Raw genomic sequence first — 22,007 nt, forward strand, 5'->3', positions numbered from 1 at the left:
ACCGAACATTTGATATCAAGGGCGCGCGCCAACCTCGCACGACAACTAGGAAGAGATTGAAGCCAAGCTCACGGAGCCAGTGTCCTTCTACAGTCATCAACCACATAAACCACATTCAGGCATTATCATATAGCCTATCCAACATCTTAAATAAGCCCATTAATTTTTAAAACGACTGTAGTCATGAAGTTTGAATAATAGTACGTTTGAGAAGTGGGAAGTTAACTTGGCTAGGCTGCAGCGAGAGTTGCCGTTTGGATGACTGATTTGTTTACAGTCGTGAACTACGTTGGATAAGTTAACGAAGTTACCAGTGAGAGTTGCAACAGGAGGAATTAGGGGGAAGTGACTAGGACCGAGGCACATAAGCATTCCAGCAAAAGGTAACTAAGAGATTTATTTTCAACCAAAGGATATCTGCTAGACCAAAAAAAAAAAAATCTCTTTCCATTTAGGGAGATTACACAAACTCATCTCATAAACGCGATGGTAGGCTAATCCTTCAGTTGTGCAAGCTAAGTCTGACATATCAGCAAAGAAGCTAGTTGCTACTGCCATTAACGTCAATGGATACCGTGCCTCTGTTCAGGAGAATACTGCAAATTGTGTCGCGACTACCACGCGTATAGAGTATAAGTATACATGGTTACAACGTTGATTTTGAAAATGTTGGCATGGTGAACTGAATAGAGACCTGCCTGCGGTAAAATGGTGTGTCATATAACACAGACTTGACTTTATGAAATGTCACTTTTGGCTTTGAGGTTTATTTATAAAGAGTCAAGACATGCTTGAGGTGTGTGGATCCATAATTTAAAAACTCAACGCTTGGCACCTGCTTCTCACAATATCAATTTATCTATGCTAACAAAGCTGTAGACACCTGCAGTTTTGCATACAGCAGAGAGACTGGGATAACAATATCAGCCAGTTTCGAATACAAAATACAGTAGAGAGACTGGCATAACAATATCAGCCATATCAGAATCAGAGACAGGCAAATAATAATGCTGCTTGACAGTCCAGGCGACTGTGCAAATGTATGAATGACTTCAAATTGGAAAGAAATGGACAGACTTGAACGAAGAAGACTCTGGGATTATGACTCGTCAAAACATTGTGCATGTCTCGTGGCGCTTTATAGAGTGTTCAACATTTAGGGTGTTTTCACACTTGGTCCCTTTCAGCCATCTAAACGAACTCAGATCGATGACTCAGCATTTTTTGCACATATGTGAACACTCCAACCGTACCCAGACCCCTTTAAAACGAACCGAACTGAGACTACCTCGGGAGGTGGTCTGAGTACGGTTCGCTAAAAAGTCTGCGGTACAGTTCGCCTAATCCAGGCATTGTGAACAGAAAGCGCACTGGGTTCCCATTCGCCTTTTTGCACCGTGGTTTAACCCTCTCCGTTTGCCGTAGCTTGGTCACGTGACCGTCGCAGCCGGGACTCAGGATTCAGTCAAAGATTCTTCATTACTATCAAGATACTGCAACACAATACGTTACTATGGGAGCAAAACGGGACTGTAGTCACTAAATAAACTCTCTCTCTCTTAACATGATAAGAGATAAACATAATTGTGTTCACAGTATTACTGTCTAAAATCATGCATGATACCAATGAATCATAGACACGGACTGAATAATTTAATTAGTCTGTGAACTGAGCTAGCTAGCTAGCAAACGCCAGCTTAAAAAGCTATGTAAGTGAATGGCATTAACCATAACAATACAGTTATGCGCTGCCAGGTCACTATAGTTGAAAGACTCCACTTAAACTATACCGTTGCAAGTTCATTGGAGTATAAACTACCCACTTTAACTTATGTCACTAATGTTATTCAGGTAGTTGTCACTTCAAAGAAATTACACTGCTCCGTTTAAAATGTTACCTTAGGTAGACGGCTAGCTAGCTAGCTAGCAACCAGACAGTAACCGGCAGCAGCATAGTCTGATATTAAGTTATTTTCTTAACAGATTCATACACTAAAAATTACACTATTAGGCTTGAAATGATTGGAACAACTTACAAATCATGACAAAATGGTCCAAAATGCCGTCAACAAATCCAGAAAGCCATAATGACCAATTTATTGATAACATTCCACAAGTCTCCCATTGACATTAATGCAGCGAGGGCTTACTCTGGTCTGCATAGGGGGATTCCCTCCCAACCCCATTGAAATAATAGAACGCGGAAATGGTCGAACGTTGGGGCCTCCCGCTCCGCTTTAACCCTCTCTGATTCAGTGCAGTAGGGGTCTGAGAGCTCTAGAGGACCTGGTGTGAACAGAAAGAGGACTGAGGCCCCAACAAAGCTTAACTGGACCAGGAAGAGAACCCAGTCCTCTTTCTCATAAACTCACAGTGTGAACACAAAAAGAACTGAGTTCTTTTTCTGTTGGTCCACTTTTTGGTCCACTTAAAGAGGACTGAGTTTGGTTCTTTTAAAGGGGACCAGGTGTGAAAACACCCTTAGAAAGAGCCCATGAGTAATGGGGGCAAGGAAAAACTCTCTAGATTTGGAGATACATATAGGAAGAAACCACGGGCAGATCCATGACTCTAGGGCCTGACCCATTTGCCTAAGGTCAGTTCCAGGACAGTAAGGGAATTTAGTGTCAGAAAGTTCAAATAGTCCAGTGTAGAGAATGAACTGTCCATAGAGCTTAGGAATTGTTGGGTGCATGAGCCAGGAATACGGGCAAGGGGACAGCAGCAGGCAATGGTAGGGCAGTCATAGGGTTGGTACTTCAGGTGTGATGAGGGCCAGACAAGAGGGCAATCTAAATCAACATAATGAAAATTATAATGATAATAACACATGATTGAATGGATACTTCACACTATTCAAAACATAGAAGTTCTACACGGGGACGGCACATTTACATTCACAATGCCCTGACCATTTTGGAGCTGAAACCCCAGCTTTACCCTGTGTTAACATACCAAGTTAAGACAGTAAACATGCTTTCTGTAATATTGCCCAGGCTGCTACTACTTTGTTTATTTCCAGTTTTTGAAGCCTACTCTGCAGAAAAAGAGGTTTTTCTGCTGTGTACTCACAGAATGAGCGACTTGTGGAGGAGGAGATTATTATGGGCTTGAAATTGCATACCATTCTTGACTGCACATTTAGCAGGTCATTGGTTATATGTGTTGTAGACATTGTGTAATTTCAGTGTGTAAGAAGACCGGTGCTAAAAGCATATCATTGACATCTGAATTGAGTAAAATCTATTTTGTTTGTCATAATGTAAAATATGCTTTTCCCTCAAATGTATAGCCTGATTCTGCAGAGGGACGACATATGGCAGGAATATGGTGAGTAAAAGAATGACCCTTGTGCAACACCTTGCTGAGATACCAGTACAGATGGTACGGGTTGAGAATGCTCCTTTCTTTCCCGCACATCGGGACTCCCGAAGCATCGGGAAAACTGCAACCGCAAGGGGGCAACATAGACCGCCCTAATAATATGAAGGTTCGGCTCATGGAAAAACCCGAGGACACCGCGCTGGTGACGAGCGGAGAAAAGAGACATCACGCTCGGCATGTCAGATTGCAGTTTCAGAGTTTTCGAATGTTTTACAGCCTACCTCACAGCTGGCTCTCTCACTCGACGTAGCCTATAACTCAGTCAGTCCAGCAGAGATGCCAGAGCAACGTTTTGGTCAATGGAGAGGGAGAGAAATGCTCCGCATATCCGTCTCATTTAATCATTAAAATGAAGGTGATGACTGGCGAAATTATAATCAAACGACGTTTCAATAAACCATTGTTGAAATTAATGAAAATGGTTTTAGAAGCCTTCAATTCAACCTGAAAGACTCGATAGGCAACCTTAGATTAATTCATTAATTCATTACGGTTACAAACCGCATTTCCGTGAATAGGCTATTATTGTCAAGGCGAAGACGAAAGAGATGGACAAGATGGACATTTAGGCTACATTTATGCTAGGAATACTTAGAAATGTGTAGGCCTATAGGCTATTTTAAAACGGAGGCATGTTCATTTTAACCGGCGACGCTGGGTAGCTTACCCAGCACTTTATCACAGATTTTGTCCCCACCACTTTTGACAACTGAAAATAAAATGTATTTAACAGAAATATCTTTAATAGGCATACATGCCTATCATGTCACTTACTATAACCGTAGGCTACATGCATGGAGAAGATCGCGCATTTTGTAACATTGTAGGCTATGGATGGTCAGATATGCGATAGGGCAGTGAGGGTGATTCATTGTAACCATCGACTAGTAGGCCTAGTTCCGCAAAAGAAGTTTCTAGCAACTTAGAATATATGGATCTCGTTATGCATGTTCATGTTGATTCAGAGATAGACATAGACTACCGTGGGCTACTGTGCGTCAATATAACAGCATTTTATCATGTGGTGAATTAATGACTAACGTCAGTTTAACATGTCAGAACTTTTGATCGGCGTTTCAAGAGCATGCTGCGAATAAATGAACTCGACTGACTGAATCCTTTATATTTCTTGGCTAAGTGCGAAGATATTGATACTCGAACGGTGGCGTAGCCTAACTGGATGAGGCATTTTAATCACACGTCAGCGACCGGGGTTCAAAACTTACTCTACGAACCTCCGGAACCCATTAAGACAAGAGGCATTATTTTATTAAAAAGTTTTGCGATTTTTTTTATGATTGCGATGTTTGCTGAAAAGAAAAGTTAATATGTGAATTCGTGGTTCAGCGCGCGCGCACACACACACACACACACACACACACACACACACACACATTTTTACATTTACATAATAGGGCTCGGGCACACGCCTTGAACTCTAGGAATATCGCCGCCATTTGGTAGCGCACTGAACGTAATATCCATTCATTCAGATGCACAAGACAAGAAGCAGAAATATAGTAGCAATTTATTATTTTCCTCTTGCGATCGTGGGTTGCACTGTTACACCCCACTACACAGCAACATACGACCAAGAAGGCAAAAACTAAGTAACAGGAACACACTAAAAGGCGGGAGTAAATCCATAGTAATCCATAGTAAACTAAGGAGTGAAGCTGCCAATGTGGCTGTGCCCGCGAAGTTTTGATGTCATGATCCCGAGCCCTAGTGTCAGGAAGTGTCTGTCGAGAGAGAGGGGGGAGGGAGGCAATCGTCCTCAATGCAGCATATAGGTAGGCTATAATGTCTAGTGAACTGGTTAGACAAGTGTGGGGGAGGGGGAATGATCGCACAAGACAATTGCTCTTCATGAAATGGGTAGTCTCACAGACGTTTGTCGATGTTTAAACGTAGCCTACTACATCACTTGCGAAATCGGACGTGGCACATAGAATTAATAGGCTAGCCTACTGGATTTAATATAGCAAGTCCATATACTTTGTTCATCCTATATTAAAATGTAATGTGCTGCGGGGAAGCATTAGGGAAGTCAGTTTAAGTTGTCCTGTAACAATTTGCCTCTTATTATAATCAAGAGTAACACGAAAAACACAAATATCATGTATTGTGTCGTAAACAGTTAATGACTTCGTGGCCACTATGCGCAACTGCATCGCGCAGTGAGCTGAAGGATAGGAGGACCGACACTTATTAACACAAAGCTTTGTAAAGCACTAACAACCACCCCTCAAAGTTCATTGTCCATAAGTCCAAACAATAAGTATAAAAATTCGACAATCCAAAACGATAACGAGATCTCCCAGAAACGAAAAACAAGTTTGTTGAGTAGCCTAGTCCTTCCAACAATCTCAGCTTTTGCGTTTGTTAGATAAAAGGCATTCTGTCCTGCTGTATTCCAATGAGAAAAAATCATCCACAAGGTAGGCTAAGGGTCACGGTAATGCAGCATGCAGGAATCTATATACGCACAAAACGAATGAATGGGTTATATCGGCCAAAACGAATGAATGGGTTGGGAGAGTCGTCTGGCTGTGTCAGCAGACTGCAGTCGGTCTCGAGGGGTTAAATAACGCACGTACTTGAATTTTAATCTGAAGAAGACCACACGGTCGAAACGTCATTCCTTTGTGATAAAGAAAATAAAATAAAATAAAAAAAGAAGGATTTCAAGTGTGCGAACCTTTTTCCATTTTTTTATGATTTAGCCTACTCTTGTTCTGCACCTTGACCGGGGATGTGCACAAACTTTTTTACTACACTTGAATTTTAAACCAACCATCCTATAGCCATACTTTAATAATCAGATGTTATGCTCATTTTTGTAGGCTACACCTCACCGGCAAGCACGCACGCAAATGCTGCTTTTATTGCACATCTACAATATTGGCCAGGCTATATAGAATAGGCTTTTAGGACTGTATTTTGCCTTCGTGCAACTTTAGTTGTGCTCAATCTAAATTATTGTCAGTAAGAATAGGTCATATTACCAAATGGCGAACCTCGAAAAGTATTTAGGATATAGAGCCGTGTCCATTACGCATGCAGTTATTTTTTAGGCTATTGTTTTATTTGAGTATTTTTGTCTACCATGGCAAACATAGTTGAAACGTTCGCTCTAAACTTATGTATTTCCAATCGGCTTTCACAATCAGCTACAGCTGCGCATGAAAACTTGCAATGTCTTTACAGAACTGCGTTCACTTCCCCGAGTCGCGAACGCAACATGCACAACAACCGATATTTAGCAAACACATGCATTTCCAGCTCTCAAAACCGATGAGGTCCAGATCTCAGTGGACTCAAAGCTGCCTACAGCCATGCATAGTAAGCCTAATGATAGCCTAATAGTTATGACATTAATAGCCTATTAATGTTTAGTGTTTAACTTTCTGTTTAGTGTTGACAACACAAAGGCCTTCACGTTGTGTGGCAGTGCTTGCTTGCCCTTCGATCCATCCCAGTTGGTGGTTTTGCACCTGTCCCTGAGTTATAGTCTATATGAGTAAGCGCTTATGCTCTAACCGCATAATAAAAGAAGCACCTGCAGCAGTGCTTATGGCAAGGCTATTAACACCTGTCACTGAGCTATGGACAAGCGGTTATGCTCGAAAATTATCATAATAACAGACACACCTAATTGTATGGCTCTATGTTTGAACACATCAAATTAGCAAGCATTTCCTCCCGATAGCAGCAACGTTTGCTTTTTTTTTCTGTCGGTCCGCGGTTGCTTGGTCAATTGCGCAGCAAATTATCAGATGAAGCGGACCTAATTTCACTCCATGTCTCGCGGACCAGCAGCAGTCTCCACGTTTCGCGGCCCATAGTTTGAGAAACGCTGCATTAAAGTGTCATTAAGTTGTAGGCTATATGTTTAGTGTTTTCTTTGTGTGTTTTGCATTGTAGTGTGTTTGCATTGAGTAGTTCCTTAAAATACGGAACAAAGAGCGTCCCGTAGGCTATCTGTTCAATACAGAAGAAGACTTTTACTTATATATTTCTTATAACGAAACGCGAAGAAAAAATACGAGGACTGACCATCTCGCCTCTCCGCGTTTCCCCCAATATCATGGCGACAAAGAGAAATAAATATGATTGGACATTTTAATGTTTGTAGCGCGCCAGTTTACCCAGTGTGTGTGCATTGAGTAGTTCCTTAAAATACGGAACAAAGAGCGTCCCATAGGCTATCTGTTCAATAAAGAAAAATACTTTAACTATTACTTATATATTTCTTATAACGAAACGCGAAGAAAAAATACGAGGACTGACCATCTCGCCTCTCCGCGTTTCCCCCAATACCATGGCGACAAAGAGAAATAAATATGATTTGACATTTTAATGTTTGTAGCGCGCTAGTTTACCCAGTGTGTGTGCATTGAGTAGTTCCTTAAAATATGGATCAAAGAGCGTCCCGTAGGCTATCTGTTCAATACAGAAGAAGACTTTAACTATTACTTATATATTTCTTATAACGAAACGCTGCATTGAGTAGTTCCTTAAAATAGCCTACGGAACGAGCGTCCCGTAGACTATCTGTTTAATACGGAAGAAGACTAACTATTACTTATATATTTCTTATAACGCTGGCTGTAGGCGATTTCTATAACCATTTTCATTCATTTCAACAATGGTTCATTGAAGTGTCGTTTGAATGATTTCGCCAGTCATCACCTTCATTTTAATGATTCAATGAGATTAAGGAGTCGACTATTGACGGATATGCGGTCTTCATCATTAAATGCAGTTGAAACTTTCTGCCACCTGGTGGTTGTTTGGGTACATTGCCTTAGCCTCGAAAAAAATCGGCTTGACGCACTGCGGGATCTCTTCGGGAGTCCCGCGGGAGAAGGTGCATTCTCAACCCGTACCCACTGTATGTTTGTGCTATGATTATGATTCTTAAAGGAATAGTTCGGAAATTTGTACATAGGACCTCATTTCCAACTTTACCGAGGTGATATAGGTCGGTGGAAACCGTTTTTATCGTGTTTAGCCCCTTCCTTCAGTTGCAGCATCCCCCTTTGCTAACGCTGGTTCTGAGCTAACGCATTTCTACGGTAACATCAGTCTGACATCAACAACAGTCTTACTCACTCCACCGCACACCCGAGACAAGTCAATTAAAACGTCAGACTATCGATATACATTGTCCGTGTTAGAATAATTACAGAATAATTTTAGGAATAAAAGTAACCTTGCAACTCAATGATTTATTACATTTTGAGGGACTAGTTTCTCAATATCAATCCGCCACTGCCATACAGGGAACAAAGTAGGCTATTGCAATGCGATGCAAGGTTAGTTTTATTTCTAACATTGTTCTATCAACACAGGCATGTGCATCGATAGTCTGAAGTTATAAATTATTTGTTTCGGGTGTTCTGTGGAGTGTTTTCAGTGGCAGGCTGGATGTTACCGTTGACTTGCGTTATCTCGGCACCAGGTTAGCACGAGATGAATGCTGCAACTCAAGGAAGGGCAGAAATTCACTGAAAATGGTCTTCACCGACCTATATCACCCCGACTAAAGCCTACCTTACATTGACAGACTTTGCAAAGATTTGGAAAAGATTTTTGAAAGACTACTGTCTCAGACCCTCTCACATCTAAAGACAATTCATTGAGTTTCTAGTCACAGTCTAGTCACAGGCCAGTCTCAGATTAGGATTTTGCAAAGACTGTGGGTCTCTATTTACAAGACTGCTGCTAGATTCCTTCAAACTATTTCCATCGTGCAATAGGCTACACGTCATCATTAACAGGAACTCACATGATAGCCTACTCATATCAAAGTAATTTTTTCGCGTTTCTGCAGCATTGTCTGATGTGTGACATCACTAACAGATATAGAGTTGTTCTGTCACGTAGAACAGCCGACTAATAAATTATAAGAAATGAAATAACAATCATATAGGCTACAGCTGTCGCCTATTTTGCCCCTTCCTGTTGTTCGCGAGAGGTTAGGCTACTATTGGTTTTTAATGTTCACGTCACTATTTGCATGAGCCACGACTGAAAAGACTTCCGATAATATCAAACATGTTTGATATTGTCGTAACGGCAAAACTAGAAAAAGACTGCCTCCGACGGACTTAAGATTTTTTGGAGATGTAGTCGCCGACTGTTAAAACAGGCCAAAATCGTGCAATGTAATCCAGCCTTAAGTTGGAAATGAGGTCCTATGTCCAAAATTCCGAACTATTGCTTTAAGGGCCGTTCACACCAAGAACGATAACGATAACTATAACCATAACCATAACGATAAAAGCGTCCACACTGGCCAACGATAAGAAAAGTCTCTCCTCATGTTAATGAATGTGATGGCTAGAATATTATGGGTTCTGATTGGCTGTTAGCTTTTTTATCAAAATCGCTCTGAAAGTGATCAACAACGATATCGTTCTTCATGTCGTTATCGTTATAATCTATGTGTGAACATTGTCAGTCATATTAACGAGAGCGATATTTGTTTATAGTTATCGTTATCGTTCTTGGTGTGAACGGCCCTTTAGCCCTTCAGTCCAAAGCAACTAACAATAAATGGAAAGGTATCCCGATGCTCAGAAACTGATAACCCATTGTATTTTCAGATTTTAATAAAAGCTTTATTTGACATCAGTCAAAAAATTATTTAATTAATATTGAATGGATGAACATAGTATTCTACCTTGTTCTCTGACATTAACATAGGAAACTTCTGTCTGTCAAAAACATGCTCAGAGGCTATTTTACAAGCCCATTTACAATAAATAGCTTACAACCTCACAACAAGCTCCTCAATGTAAATCCAAAGGAACTTTTTCAGGATGCATAGTCCATAGATCCATGAAATCACTGGCCTTTAAAAGTATTTGTAGGATTTGATGGATTTCAACAACTCGTAAGTTATGTTAATAACTATGGATCTATGAGACCGAACGATGACCATCACCACGGTCTTACTGCGAATGATGCCATCCTGGCACCTGCCTCGAGACTCGAATATCAACAAAGTCACATGACTGACAGGAGGCTGGTACCGCAGCATATAGCTCACCTGGGAACATGCCTCTTCCTCTTGTCTGGAACGCCTCGGTTCGTTCCGAGCGACAAGAGATGGTGACGGTCATCGTTCGGTTATTAACATAACTTACGATCTATTTTGACCTCTCTCTGACCGTCACCACGGTCTTACTGCGGATGACCAGTACCAAAAGTGTCGCGAGGAACAGAGGACTCCTCTTCCCCCAGCAGCAGACATAAGAACAGCAGAACTGACCAAGTTCGATGTCACATTCACTCTGTAGAACCTGGCAAAGGTACACGGAGTGCTCCAGGACGCTGCTGCGCATATATCCCCAAGGCAAGGGCAACCCCCTTTAATGCAGCCCACGATGTGGCCATGCTATGTGTAGAATGAGCCACCAGGCCCTCTGGGATTGGAAACCCCTGGTCCTTGTATGCCTGGGAGATGGTGTCCACTAACCAGTGAGACACTCTTTGTTTTGAAACTGGGAGGCCTGACTGTCCCTCCCCATAGCACACAAACAGCTGTGTGTGAGCTTGCCACAGCTGTCGTGTATGGCCGACATACTCCCTCAATGCCCTTACAGGGCAGAGGGCCCCAAGTTCCACCTCTGTCTGGCCTGAAGGTTCCGGGTGAAAAGAGTGCAGCTCAACAGCAGAGTTAATCGATTGAGCATTCACCACCTTGGGCAGAAAGTACGGGTTGGACCACAATGACACTCCAGTGTGCTCCAGTTTCCACCTCATGCACTCAGGACTTACAGAGAGTGCATGCAGTTCACTTACCCGTTTAGTGGAGCACATAGCCATTAGGAACACCGTTTTGAGTGTGGGGAACTTGAGACTGGATTGCTCCAGTGGCTCGTATGGGTCCTTGGTCAAAGATCTTGGCACCAATGGAAGATCCCAAGGTGGGGCTCTCAAGCATCGTCCCGGGCGTAAGCGTTTAGCACCCTTCGGGAATTGAGACACAACTGGTTGTTTGCCAATGGATAGACCCCCTACCGGGTCATGGCGAGAGGAGATGGCCGCCGCATAGCCTCGCAAGGTGCTGGCAGCCCTCCCTGCCTCCAGAAGGGACTGGAGAAAATGGAGAACAACCTCCACCGAGCATCTTGCGGGTTCTACTCCCCGGTCATGGCACCATGAAGAAAAAACTTTCCATCTCTGTTGGTAGTTTACCCGTGTTGAAGGGCCATGGCATTATTGAGGGTCTCTAGGACAGCCTGATCTAGCGTGTGAGACAAGGGCTCCACAGCGGCCAAGCCCACAGCTGCAACACAGCTGGCCTGGGATGCCAGATTTGGCCCTTCACCTGAGAGAGAAGGTCCGCTCTGAGAGGTAGGGGTAATGGTTGGCCGTGAACGAGCCGCATGAGAGCTGAAAACCAGGGTCTCGCTGGCCACTGAGGTGCTATTAACAGCACCATGTAGCATCCCTGCGCCACTCTGTTCAGCACATGGGGAATCAGAGGCAGCGGGGGGAAGGCATACAGCAGTCCTTCCGGCCACTCGTGAGTAGGGATGTAACGATTACCGGTGTGACGGTAAACCATGATAAAAATTTTGACGATAACAATTACCGTGTTCATTTCGAATATCATTATTATCACGGTTGATACTACGGTGTGGTAACTGTGTGTTTAATTCTTCCCAGCTTCATCCAAGCCTGCTTTTGATACAAGCTGGTAGGCTACTATGAAACAAAACTTTACCTTACTAATTCTGTTGTCTAATTGATGGATTTAACCATGATTCGGATAAGGCTACACCTGCTTTTAAAGGGCGCAACATTTTCACCCCAAAACGTGCGCTGTATCATGTAGCCACTTTGCGTCTTTTTATGTAGGCCTACACGTTCACATTAAATCTAGGCTATTCCACTAACGTTATCAGGAGAATGCCGTGAAGTGTTATGTTGAGTGCTGGGTGTCACTCATTGGATATGACGGATATATACCAAACTCCAAATCATAAGTTAAGCTATAAGCAGCCAATTTAACATTTCCAACCAAGGAAAAAGTGAGCACAATGCCACGATAACCTACCTACAGTAGGCTATGGAATTTAGTTAATTTAGGCCTAGTGTTTAATTCAATTTCAGATCCCAGCAATATTTTCTTTGAGTTGTTAATTTTTTGAACATTAATTTTATTCAATGAAAACGGATATCCTTGAACTATGCGTGACTAGGCTTTCCTAAAACCGAATGAAGGTTAATATAATTACTTCACGTATCTCTTAAAGTGACAGGCACGCAATTGTCACTGTAATGTCATTAAAGACAAGTGTAATAGTTTAAAAATCAATATGAAGTATCCAAATTACTGAATATTTTTTAGCTATAAGTAATTATGCAGATCCTAACATATTATAAACTATTAGCAAAGTATATAAAGTTTATGAATTCAAAATATGCAATAGAAACAAGACAAGCCATTTTGTGTGTGTGTGGAGGGTTGAGCAGAGACTAGGATTGACACTGCTGTGAATGATCGGTATCCTGCTGAAGGCAATAAGGGTTTGCCTATATTTTTAATGTAATAAACACTGTCACACTTTTTTTTTAAATACCGTGATAATACCAAAAACCGTGATCATTTTGGTCACTATAACTGTGGGGTTAAATTTTCATACCGTTACATCCCTACTCGTGAGATAGCGCATCCAGTCCGAATGGGCCCCCGGGATGATTCAGGGAAAAACCACATTGGACAATGGGTGTTCACCACGGATGCGAAGAGGTCTGTCTGAAAGACTCCGAAGTGTGCCCCTAAACCGGCCACCACCTCTGGGTGCAACCTCCATTCTCCTGGATGGGGTCCGGACCTGGAGAGGAGGTCCGCTGCCTGGTTCAGAACCCCTGGAATGTAAATGGCCTTCAGTGAGGCCAAGCATGGGAGTGACCAGAAGTGTAGCTTCTGGGCTACCTTGAGACAGCGGAGAGACCTCGTCCCTCCCTGATGATTGATAGAACAGACGGCCACTGCGTTGTCTGTCCGGACAAGGACATGCTTGCCTTGGATGAGAGGAAGGAGGGCCTTGAGGGCGAGATACACTGCTCAGAGTTCCAGAACATTGATGTGTTCTGTGTCCCATGGAGGTTGCCAAAGACCCTTCACCATCCTGCCCTCCCAGACTGCTCCCTAGCCTGTCTGGGAGGCATCTGTGGATACCAGTGTTCGTCGAAATGGAACGCAGCCCAGAGGAACTCCATGTGTAAGCAGTGTCTTGCTGCGCCATGGAAGAAGGGTTCTCAAGCACGACCGTGTCACCTTGAGTTTTTTGTGTCTGTCTCTCTGCGGGTGAAGTCGTAACGAATTCAGCCACCGTTGGAGAGGGCGAGCTCGGAGAAGGCCCAATGGAACCAGCATGCCAGCTGCCAAAATCAACCCCAGAAGCTTCTGAAAACATAGAGACTCCAACCGCCTGCCTCTGCGAAAGGATTGGAGGGTTTCCTGGATCTTGGCCACTCTCTTCCAGTGGTGGACAGTAACGAAGTACATGTAATTCGTTACAATACTTAAGTAGCATATTGATGTATCTGTACTTTACTTAAGTATTTATATTTGGTGAGACTTTGTACTTTGACTTCACTACATTTTTAAGTGAAAATTCGTACTTTTACTCCGTTACGTTTATGAAAACCCTCTCGTTCCATTTTGGCAAAGCGAATCACGTGTCCAAACTGCGTCCTGCACGCACTTCAGTGCGGCCCGCCGAGCATGCATTAGTTTAGATCTGGCCCGCCACGCACTTAGGCTATCATTTGCTTTTCGCTATTTTTTTTCCCAGCAACGACGTTGTGGTTAACATTACTGCAAACTAACACTGTTTGTTACTCATAACGTAATTGGGAACGTGTGAGCGTCCATGAAAGGGAGAGAGTGCACTGATAACTGATATCTCCGCTTTATAAAGGGCAGCCACTGAGTGGAGCCGGCAAGAGTCTTAAAGTGACAGTGTACCATTTATAAATGAATCAAACAGCGTCATAGTTCTTAACAAATTGATTTTCTACAACACAATTACTTTGTCATTATTATCATAATGGGTGGGGGGGGGGGGGGTGGCTAAGGACACCAATTCTCTTTGTGATTGAAGAATGTATCGTAAATAAATAAGTGTTCTTCCTAAATGCTAGGGGGAAGGAGGTATTTGACCCCCTATGTAACCCTATGGGAATTTAACGAAGGGGCAGGTAGATTTTTATTTTTAAAGGACAGCTATTTCATGGATCCAGGATATATGCATCCTGATAAAGTTCCCTTGGCCGTTGGAATTAAAATAGCCCCACATCATCATACCCTTCACCACAGCTAGAGATTGGCATGGTGCTTTTTCCAGTATAGGCCTATTAGCCTGTTTGATTTGCATTGAGCTCAATGAGCATCAAACAGGCTAATAGGCCTACTGGAAAAAGCACCATATGGGTAAAAAAATGCCATATGGCAATCTGTTTGTTTGCAGTTTGATTTTTACTCATTTTTTTAATTAAGGCATTAAGATCAATTGTCAAATGATGATTTTATATTTCTCTTTTTAGGCAACTTTAGCATGGTATCAAATACATGTTCTCCCCACTGTAGATAGCTTCTAAGCAAATAGACAAATGTAAGAAACTATTTGAAGAGTGGCATTAGTATTTCACCTTATATAAGCTGATTTAGCAGGAGCTTTTTTTTTTTGTTATCAACTGTTTATTGAGTTTCATAAACAGGGGAAGGGGGGAAGGGGGGGTGGCAAGACGGTTACATGAGAGCTAGATAGTAAACCATACACATGGTAAAAGAGTTTACAGAAAGAAAAAAAAACAAAACAAAAAAAAACACTCAACAGCAATATGTATCACACATAAAGGCAACTCATTGCACAAGGGGCATGAGATCTTGGACCCTGCATATTAATGCCTCCCATTTTTGCAGGGTGGACACCTGGGCCTTGTTCAACCGGGCAGTATGATATTCTAAATTTACAATGCTATCAAAATAGTTTATCCAAAAACGTTTAAATGGTATACAAGGGTTGATCCATAACTGTAAAATAACTTTCTTAGATGCCGTGAAACCTGCCATCAACATTTTCTTTTGGATTATGGAATAGTCAAGGTTATCTCCCAGTCTAGGGGCTGATTAAATGTAGAGAGCTCCCTATCCCACATTTTTTCAATGGGTAGACATTTAGCAGAATTATTTAATAAGGCGTTGTAAATAAAAGAGACTCTGCCTCTCAAGCAGTTGGAAGGCTTAACCCATTCAAACAAAGGGTGGGGTCTCGGTGGTCGGTCCCACGGGACCCCATATGCTCTGAGTGCAGAGCGTAACTGAAGAAAGACAAAATATGACGAAGCAGGTAAGTGGAATGAGCTTTGGAGATTCTGATATGAACACAGGCTATTATCATCATATAAATCACTAAACACATTTATGCCTTGAGAGGACCATAATGGATTTTGAAATGGCTTGCCACCTGTCAAAAGTTTAAAGTTGTGCCAGAGGGGTGCCTGTGCACTGGTGAGATTTAGCAGGAGCTTTGATGTGAAAATGATACATTGTAATTATAATTAAGCCATTAGAACCATAATTCATTGAAGTACTTTTACTTTTAATACTTAAGTATATGTGAAGGCAAATACTTTTATACTTCTACTTAAGTGAAAATTCAAAGTGGGTACTTTCACTTTTACTCAAGTAATATTTGACACAAGGTATCTATACTTTCACTTAAGTACATAATCAATGTACTTCGTCCACCACTGCTCTCTTCGGTGTGAGGGATGCCTTCATCCCACAAGAGTCTAGATGGACTCCCAGAAAGGACACTACCTGTCGTGGATCCAGGTTGCTCTTCTTCAAATTCACCCTGAAGCCCAGGGCCTGAACATGAGCCAATACTACCTCTGTGTCCTGCATGACCTGCTGGCGGGATGACCCACCGATCAGCCAGTCGTCGAGGTAGGGTAATATCTTCAGGCCTCTTTTTTGTAGTGGCGCCAAGCCGGCCGCCACGACCCAGGTAAAGACCCTGGAAGATAGAGAGAGGCCGAGGGAGGACTTGGAACTCGTTTGCCTGCTCCCGGAAAGCAAATCGAAGGAACTTCCAGTGTTCCCTGCAAATTGTGACATGGAAGTATGCGTCCTGTAGATCGATGGTGGTAAACCACTCATCTGGCTCGATCGCCTCCAGGATATGTTTTGTGTGCAACATCTTGAATGGCAGGCTCTTCATGTACACATTCAGGGGCCGGAGGTCCAAAAGGGGATGCAACCCCCCATCTTTTTTCGGGATGAGGAAATAAGTTGAATAAAAGACAGCCTGCTGTTCGTTCAAACTTACCTTGGCAATGGCTCTCTTTCCTAGCAGAGTCTGCCTGGACTGGATCCTTGACCGTCATCATTCGGACGCGGGTAAAGGGAGGGGGCCGCTGCCGAAAATGAAGCCTGTATCCCCTGGCTACCGTCTCCAGCACCCAAGGGTCTGCAGTTTCCCTTTCCCAGCTGTCCAGGCGTAGCTGAGAATGGACTTCGGCGGCTGCCCCCAACATCCTTTGGACGACCTCCCTGGGTCCTAGGACCCCTTGAAGGAGGCCGACCTCTGTCTGCACGCCTTGTCGTAGACCTCGGCTGCCCACGCCATGACCTTGTGGCTGCTCGGTCAAAGGTCTGAGTGTAGGCCCTCTGACCTGGAGCACCTTGCCAAGGTCCCCGACGTGCAGGTACAGTGGGGTATGCTTGTTGTACGCATTCCCTGAGCGTGCAGCACGGGCAGCTGCATTATAGGTCTTACAGACCAAGCGATCTGATTGATCACATTCCCTGTTAGGGCAGTGAGGATCAGTGGACACCCTGGTTGGGCACAGAGAGGTCAGAGCCGCCATATCCCGTTCAACTGGTGGAACATCACCTAATCCAGTCTCTAGGGGGTAAGCTGCCTTAGCCAGCTTCCTACACCCAGCATTATATTGAGTCCTGCTTGGAGCAGCCCAGGCTCTCCTCACCATCTGGCAGTAGGGTCATTCCGTGTCAAATCAGACAAAATCCAGGGAAATGGTTGCTGCACCGACTCGGATTTTCTTCAAAGTTTGTCTACACAATGTTTAGGTTCCATAACTAAAATCTGTAAAATGTTTTTTTTCAATTCTATTGTTTTCATTGTCTTTTTGCCCTTGCCTTTTTACACTCTCTAAATGACCTTATCTTGGAGGCCATGTTAAGATACTCATATCAATCATTCCTAGCCTGACTAAACTTTATAGAATGGAAGACAAGCATGTTCTCAGTAAGATTCAATGATTAAATGTTTGTACCACAGTCTCATTGGTTGTACAGAAGTCCCTCGTTTCTGAAAAAAACATGCAAAAAAAGTGATATTGAGGGTCTCAAAACTTTTTTATTGGGACACACCTGCCATCAATGAGTCTTTTCTATAGAAATATAATCCTTTGTTAATGTTGTCCCAAAATGTGAAGTCTCCAAATCAAATGAATTTGACAATAATAAGGATAAAACAAGGCATGTTTGTATCGTTGTGTCATTTTCATGCAGCTGAAAAGCTATGTGGGGTAGGTAGTAGGATCATGAAAATCTATGTGGAAATAGAAAAGTATATTGACATGTAGTGTGTAAAGTTCTAATATTGCATCTAAGCCCCGTTCACAGAGTAAATGCATGTAGTTACAGGTGTTCTGGTAACACCAGAATAAACATTTTCAGTAAAAAAAAGTGAAGTTTGGCACTCCCCTCTGGCGAAACAGTAGCATTTTGCTACTTTTACAAGGCTGGTAGCTATTTGAATGGAATGGAAAGGCTATATTTTACTTCTCGTATTCAAAAAGAAGCAGAAATTCCTAATACCTTGATATTGAAAAGGATAGCAAAAAAGCCACCAACTAATGAAAGGCCTATTTTAGATTAATGGTTAAAACATAATTTCAAGTATATAATTCGGTGTATTTGGCATCCTTTTCAATTTCAAGGTATTAGGAATTTCTGCTTCTTTTTAATACGAGAAGTAAAATACAGCCTTTCCATTCCATTCAAATAGCTACCAGAGTTTTTATTGTAAATGTTTATTCTGGTGTTACCAAAACACCTGTAACTACATGCATTTATTCTGTGAACGGGGCTTAGATGCAATATTAGAACTTTACACACTACATGTCCATATACTTTTCTATTTCCACATAGATTTTTATGATCCTACTACCTACCCCACATAGCATTTCAGTTACATGAAAATGACACAAAATACAAACATGCCTTGTTTTATTGTTATTATTGTCATGGTTATTTGTTGTGGAGACTTCAAATTGTGGGAAAACATTAATTAACTGCCGTATTTGAAGAGGAAATAGTGACTGATACCAAGTGAAAAAGATAAACAGTTTTTGAATACCCTAAATATCACACTTAATGCACGTTTTTCCAAAATTGAGGGCCCTTTCGAGAGTCAAGAGACATTTAGTACAGACTTTAAATTGTTTACACATGCTTAATATGAGTTGATCTTCCACCCTAGAAAATTTGGGGAGGCTAGGGAACATATTTGTCAAGATATTAATGCCCAGACATGGCATGTGTTTTTCAAGCTGTAAAAATGAAAGAATTTCAAGGTCTAAAAAAGATATGAAGACAGATGATTTCCACAGAAATATTTCACAGGCCTTGGTTTTAGGACCCATTGATGATATACACAAAGTTTGAACAAAATCTGAGACAGTGCAGCAACAATCTTATCTGATTTGACACGGAATGACCCAGTAGTCCTCTGTGGCAGGTATGGAGGTCGTAGGCCTCGGCTGAGTAATGCCGGCCCAAACCCCCTCAGCTGCTCGGGGTGTCAGTTGGAATTTTTAGGCCCACAATCTTAGCAACTGACAACACTCTGGACACCAAGTCACCTGTGCCGGTTTCCTCACCATCCTCCACTGATGCTGAGCCATCGGCCTGACCAGAGGAGATAATACTCCTTGATTCGTCCGGGTCCCTCCCTAGAAGGGAGTCCCGTGCATGGAGCGAGATTATATCTGGGAGCACATCCCCTGGGTCCTGATAAGATGGGAGATGTTCAGGAGAGGCTTCTCCGGAGCGCCCAGCTCTTTGTGGGGCTATTGAACCAGTCTCAGCCTGGCCAGCTTCTCTAGCTGGGGCATCCCAGTTAGTAAGCACATCCGACAGGCCACGAATGGCAGTCAAGAGCTTTAACTGGAGGTCTTCCTCATTTGATCTGTCCCTCTGTGAACGAGTGTCCCCTGAGGCCCGCCTTTTGCTAGACCTATGAGGGCGTTCTGACTTCCGTTTGGAAGCTTGCTCCTCAGGGCTTGTAGCACGCCTCCTACTGTGGGAGTGAGAGGCCCCTGCTGATGGCCGAGCAGGTACAGGTCTTCCCGCTCTGCAAGCTCGCTCCTCTAAGGGCAGTGCAACCGCTGCAGGGCACGGGTTTTCCACATCCTCTAAGAGATAAGCCCTGCCTAAACATGATGGGCATTCGCGATGACCATTACGTGGGTCCATGCTGCACCCACAGAAGACACAGAGAGAGTGCGTAGCCATCAGTAAGAATGAACACTGGGACACCACCTGTGAATGCAAACGTCAGGTGGCACCAGTATCAATGAACCCCAGCCAGCTGTGCACAAGGGCCTAGCTCAGTCCTGCAAAAGCTGTGGCTGCTACCGCTAACAGCTGTGAATGGGTAGGCTAACACTCTCAAGGGAGTTGTACACACACCAATTGCACCATTAAGGGGTACACCAGTCAAATATCCCAGCCAAAGACCAGATAATGATGTTAACACAAAAGCAGTCAGATTCACAATATGAACACAATAATTCCACTTGTGGGTCACACCCTAGGCCCAATCAACCAGCCCACACAACTCCCGCGCACAGGGGTTGTGAAAGTGGCTAACAGAAAATACAAGACAATAAATGTCCACGCAGATCAGGCGAATAACAAAAACTACTTAAAATACATCACCTGCGCACAGGGGCTTTAGTATAGCGCAATCACACAATGTTCTCAATATGACCAGACCAATAAGTTGCTGCCCTCTATGGGCCAACAGAAAATCGTTTAATAAACTCTTTGATGAATCAATTCAATTATCAAGGAACCCCATGACGGCAGGGCAACCCACTTAGCCTAGGCGAGTACATCTCGTAAACAACGAATCACAACATCCCCGCGCACAGGTGTTGAGTCGGCTAATCATGTACGTTTGAGTAGGCTAGTGAATTACAAACAACACACGTACGTAAATACAGCCTTGCCAATGCTTAAAGGCTAATCAGAATCATAAACAACAGAAAATCGAAAGAAATAAACCAAGCCGCCACGCAGGTGGCAAATAAAGATTCGTTGTCTTACCGTATGTTGGGGTTCTCTCTCAATCAAACAACGAAAATGCAATTTACACAGCAGCTACGGAACGTTCAGTTCGTACCTGCAGTCAAACAAACAAATTAGCAAACACTGACGCGGTATACACGTTAAATAGAACGCACCCGTCAATAACAATGAGAAAGGAGGAAAATCGCTTACCAATCCACAGGGGCACCAGGCACCTGCACGATAACGTGAAAGGCAAAGAGGAAGAGGTATGTTCCCAGGTCACTTATATGCTGCAGGACCAGCCTCCTGTCAGTCATGTGACTTTGTTGATATTCTAGTCTCGAGGCAAGTGCCAGGATGGCATCATTCGCAGTAAGACCGTGGTGACGGTCAGAGAGAGGTCGAAATAGATCCCCACCGTACAGAAAACCTTTCGAAAAGACAAAACAGTATTTTACAGCCCTGATACCATATAGTTATTGTGAAATTACCTCATTTATTTCATCATAACAACAGATAACAGGTCACATATTATGTCACAATAAGTAAATCCTAAATATTTATTGCTTTGGTAAGTACATATTAACAGCAGTTATCTCCCTCAACAATGGAATTCTCTTCTCTGATTGGCTGATGGGGTGGCCATTAACTTAGTATAACCTGCTACCTTAGAAGTAGTTCCAATGTGTTGCCCATATCACACTTGAACATTAATTCGCCAAACTCGTTGCGAAGTTTTAATGAACTGTCACGTTGCATCCAAGCTGAAATACAGACGTGCAGAACCATAGTAACATTGTAGCATATGACAGAGGTGGATTGTAGCTAGTTGGATGCCATGTAGACTATAAAAGTAGCGATCTTTCAAAGTTAACATTCATCAGAATGCCTGCTTGACAACGAGAGAGATAGAACTAACGACTGGCTTTTGGCCATAGCAACCAGCCATTTAGAACTAACGACTGGCCTTTGGCCATAGCAACCATGCATTTAGAACTAGTAACGGCAGTTTTGTCCTGAAAGTAGAAAGTTGATATGTGGCAGAAAGTAGTTCCACAATCAAGACAGTTTTAGCGATGTAAACGTTTACATTGTAATAGGAAATTAACACTACACAAGTGGCAACGGTGGAATAAATATACAGGTGATGAATACAAACGGGAGATAAGCGGGATAATGGCCTTCGAGGTCGACTGGTTCGATGGAAATAATGGCTAGGCAGAGGCAACTCCGCTTCGCACGTCGCCAGAGTTCTAGACCTTCA

General features: G+C 42.9%; 1 protein-coding gene across 3 annotated transcripts in view; it reads left to right on the plus strand.

The window, feature by feature from the left end:
- Window positions 1–22,007, plus strand: part of myot (myotilin) — a 198,288-nt gene that overhangs the window by 114,204 nt on the left and 62,077 nt on the right. For all 3 annotated transcript variants that reach the window (XM_062524864.1, XM_062524863.1, XM_062524862.1), the window contains exon 12: window positions 3,293–3,330. In XM_062524864.1, coding sequence (XP_062380848.1) covers window positions 3,293–3,330 — 38 coding nt within the window. The remainder of the gene's footprint in view (window positions 1–3,292; window positions 3,331–22,007) is intronic.

Source organism: Sardina pilchardus, chromosome 21 (genome assembly GCF_963854185.1).
Source record: "Sardina pilchardus chromosome 21, fSarPil1.1, whole genome shotgun sequence".
Classification (NCBI taxonomy): domain Eukaryota; kingdom Metazoa; phylum Chordata; class Actinopteri; order Clupeiformes; family Clupeidae; genus Sardina; species Sardina pilchardus.